Source organism: Lactuca virosa, chromosome 5, assembly GCF_052849685.1.
Source record: "Lactuca virosa cultivar CGN04683 chromosome 5, Lactuca_virosa_CGN04683_v6, whole genome shotgun sequence".
Classification (NCBI taxonomy): domain Eukaryota; kingdom Viridiplantae; phylum Streptophyta; class Magnoliopsida; order Asterales; family Asteraceae; genus Lactuca; species Lactuca virosa.
In genome coordinates, this window is record NC_136430.1 from 402,324,422 (window position 1) to 402,328,362 (window position 3,941).

Consider the following 3,941-nt stretch of genomic DNA (forward strand, 5'->3'; position numbering starts at 1 on the left):
CAAGGTAGGTCTTTTACTTTTTGTAATGTAGTTTCTAATTTTTTTTTGCTATATATATTATAAATAAAATTAAAAATTTAGGCAGGTCCTAAGACTTACCTTTAGCCTTAATAGATTCATTTACTAGTCGTGAGACCCGTATATTATACGGGTTGATTAAAACAAAATGTTAAATAGGAACAATTAAATAGGAAGTTTATTTGAATTTGAAAATTATGAGGAAAAAAACATGCAAAAATTAAATTAATTAAAATTATGTGTTTAGTTAGCAGATTCGTGTATTAAACGGTTTAATTATAACAAAATGTTAAACACAAAGGTTTAAACTGTAAATTTATTTTGAAATTGAAATTGAAATTTAAAATTTAAAATTTAAAATTAATAGTCATTTTGGTAGGTTTAATTTTATGGAAACTAAATTAATGATATATTGGAAATGAAAAATAAAATAAATGACAAGTGGAAAATAAATATATCTCAAAATTATGACAAAATGACATGTGGTCAAATGAATGAGAGAAGGACATGTGGCAAAATCATTCTTATTTATTAATGTAGATCTATGTTGGTTGATTTATCTACTAGTTGTGAGACTCATGTATTACATGGGTTAATTTAAAAAAAAAATTAAATATAAAGGTCAAAATATTAGAAACTTTGAATTTATAAGAAAATACGAAAAATAATAAATTATTATAATTAGAATGTTTATCTTTTAAATTTAAACAAATAATTTAAATAAATAAACAAAATAAACTAATTAGCTTTAATTTGAAAATTTTGAAATTAAAAGGTAAGTTCATTAATGAAATTGATATCCATTTATTATAATATTTATAGCCGTTATTACATTAAAATATTATGTTGAAGGAGAGTATGACATGTGTCAAAAAACCTTCTTCTATTCTGTGATACATATTTATAAGCCCTATCTACAAGATTATAACTTTCCTTGTTGATCTTTATAATTTTAACACTCACAGTCATAACCTCATCCTATTTTTAAATATCATTTTTGTTGTGCATAAGAATAAATTTTAGATCCGCTTAATTTGTCTTATAAGTTTTGATTTTTTGAAATTAATTGTCCTCTGTTATGTGATAAGTTTTTTTGTGTCAAATTGTGATAAAAATCCAAAATATATGATTTATTGTAACAGAACCTTGAAAAAGGACAAAAAAGAAGGGGGAGAATAAACCTGGTAAACGAACGGAAGAACTGAAATGGGATTCACGAGATTTCCTGATGAAGCGTCACACCATCCATCTCTACCAACAGATTATCGTGGAAATCGGCCATCTTTCATCTACATTTATCATTTAACCCCGCATTTCATCAGCCCTTGTTTTACTTCATTCCAATTTCAAATTACACCAATCAACTTCCACAATCCAATTTACAAGGTAAAATTTTCTCTTCAATTCATGAAATATCATCTCATTTATGCTCAATTCCTGTTCCTTCATTGAATGAGTGCTTCCTATGGTTCGTTCGCACATCTTTCTTATCATTTTGTGCGGATTACTGTTGGATCTTTGTGTTTTTGTTCTCAAAAACGAATACGTCGACCTAATTTTTCATCATCCGTGAACTCATCGGCGTTTAAATTGATTATATTTTGTTTTTTCCTTTATCAGCTTTTGTAGTTGAGTCGTTCTCCATCATTTAATCAGTACTATGTAGAGATAATTAACATGGATCCTTTGAAATAGATGATAACCGCATATCGATTTATCTCCTGTCTTTTGTGTTTAATGATAAAAGTTATTTTCCGAAACGTTAGATTGGATAGTCAAGAAGCATGACGATAACCTTTATATCAATTGATCTCTTGTTTTTTGTGCTCAACGATAAAAGTCATTTTCAGAAGTTGAATTGAATAGTAATCAAGTAGCTAGCATGTGATTTGTAGATGAAAGTTCTTGATCTCCATTGTTTTGCACTTCCTGTTTTTCAATCTAATGATGAACATACACATATATGCATGTTTGTATGTAATTATTCTCCTGCATGCGTGAATGTAGTTACTAGAAGATGGCAGACGGTGAAGATATCCAGCCTCTTGTCTGCGACAATGGAACTGGAATGGTTAAGGTATAAAATTTACTTTGCTATTTGTTATTCCATTTCGAGATTCCATTCCATTCTTTCACGATTCCATTCCATTGTTTGTATGTTAAGGCTGGATTCGCTGGAGATGATGCCCCAAGAGCAGTTTTCCCTAGCATTGTTGGGCGTCCACGTCACACAGGAGTGATGGTTGGCATGGGTCAAAAGGATGCTTACGTAGGAGACGAAGCTCAATCAAAAAGAGGTATTCTTACTTTGAAATACCCAATCGAGCATGGTATTGTCAATAACTGGGATGACATGGAAAAGATCTGGCATCACACTTTCTACAATGAACTCCGTGTCGCTCCAGAAGAACACCCCGTTCTCCTTACAGAAGCTCCTCTTAATCCAAAAGCCAATCGTGAAAAGATGACACAAATCATGTTCGAAACCTTCAATTCCCCTGCTATGTATGTCGCAATTCAAGCTGTTCTCTCATTGTATGCTAGTGGTCGTACAACTGGTAAGTTTTTTTCTCTATCTCTCTCCTAGGGTTCCGGTGATCGGTTAACGTCAATTCGCCGGTTTATGTTGCAGGTATTGTGTTGGACTCCGGTGATGGAGTGAGTCACACTGTTCCGATCTACGAAGGTTACGCACTCCCACACGCCATCCTCCGTTTGGATCTCGCCGGACGTGACCTCACCGACGCCCTGATGAAAATTCTGACTGAAAGAGGTTACTCGTTCACCACGTCTGCTGAACGAGAAATTGTGAGAGACATGAAAGAGAAATTGGCATATATCGCGCTTGATTTTGAACAGGAACTGGAGACTTCCAAAACTAGCTCTTCAGTTGAAAAGAGCTTCGAGCTGCCCGACGGGCAGGTGATCACTATTGGGGCAGAGCGGTTCAGGTGCCCGGAAGTCCTTTTCCAGCCATCGATGATAGGGATGGAAGCTGCGGGTATTCATGAGACGACTTATAACTCTATAATGAAGTGTGACGTGGATATTAGGAAGGATTTGTATGGAAACATCGTACTTAGTGGTGGTACTACTATGTTCCCGGGCATTGCTGACCGAATGAGTAAGGAAATTACTGCCCTTGCCCCTAGCAGCATGAAGATTAAGGTCGTAGCTCCACCCGAAAGGAAGTACAGTGTGTGGATCGGAGGCTCCATTTTGGCATCTCTCAGCACCTTCCAGCAGGTCAGTTCTAATATTATATTACGGGTCGGGTCGGTCAGTTTACCGATTTTCTGAAAAAATAATAATTTTTTTTTTTTAATTGCAGATGTGGATTGCGAAGGCTGAATATGATGAATCTGGACCCTCTATTGTCCACAGGAAATGTTTCTAATTGCAAGAAGAAAAAGAAGAAAAATAGTTATTTTTTTAATTGTGCCTTTTGGGGTTCGGAAATTCTATTTTCTTATTTTGTCTACGGATAAGATTTTCATCAAGAGTACGGGCTTCGGCAGGCAGGTTTATGCTACAATTTTTTTCGTGTTCTTTTACAATTGACTTCAATTGTTGAAATAGTTATGCCAAGCATAAAATGATATCAATATATGCCGTATTTTGTTTTTGTGATTTTTTTTTGGTTTTTGGTTTTGACTGCTGTAAGAGATGTTTCTATGAATGAATTGAATTCCTTATAGCATTATTGGTTTCGGTTTACATTTCAACTAAGGATTTTAACAGATGGGAAAAATGATTCATATTTGTACCATTATAGTTGGTGTTTTGTTATAAAGACTAAAGTTAATTTTTTATGCAGCTAAGTTTAACTTTTTCTTGGTTTATACAACAAACTATGCAAGGTTGATGCAACACTTGTTATGCAACAATGTTTTATCATTTACCAAATTTATGTAACAATATTA

General features: G+C 33.6%; 1 protein-coding gene across 1 annotated transcript; it reads left to right on the forward strand.

Annotated features, from left to right (window-relative positions):
* The first annotated feature begins 1,233 nt into the window (after positions 1-1,233).
* Positions 1,234-3,729, forward strand: LOC145111183 (actin-like). Its single transcript, XM_079047469.1, has 5 exons — positions 1,234-1,404; positions 2,026-2,095; positions 2,183-2,576; positions 2,651-3,264; positions 3,350-3,729. Exons 2-5 carry the CDS (start codon positions 2,036-2,038, stop codon positions 3,413-3,415), a joined length of 1,134 nt encoding a protein of 377 aa, XP_078903595.1. The 5' UTR covers positions 1,234-1,404; positions 2,026-2,035; the 3' UTR covers positions 3,416-3,729.
* Positions 3,730-3,941: the final 212 nt, after the last annotated feature.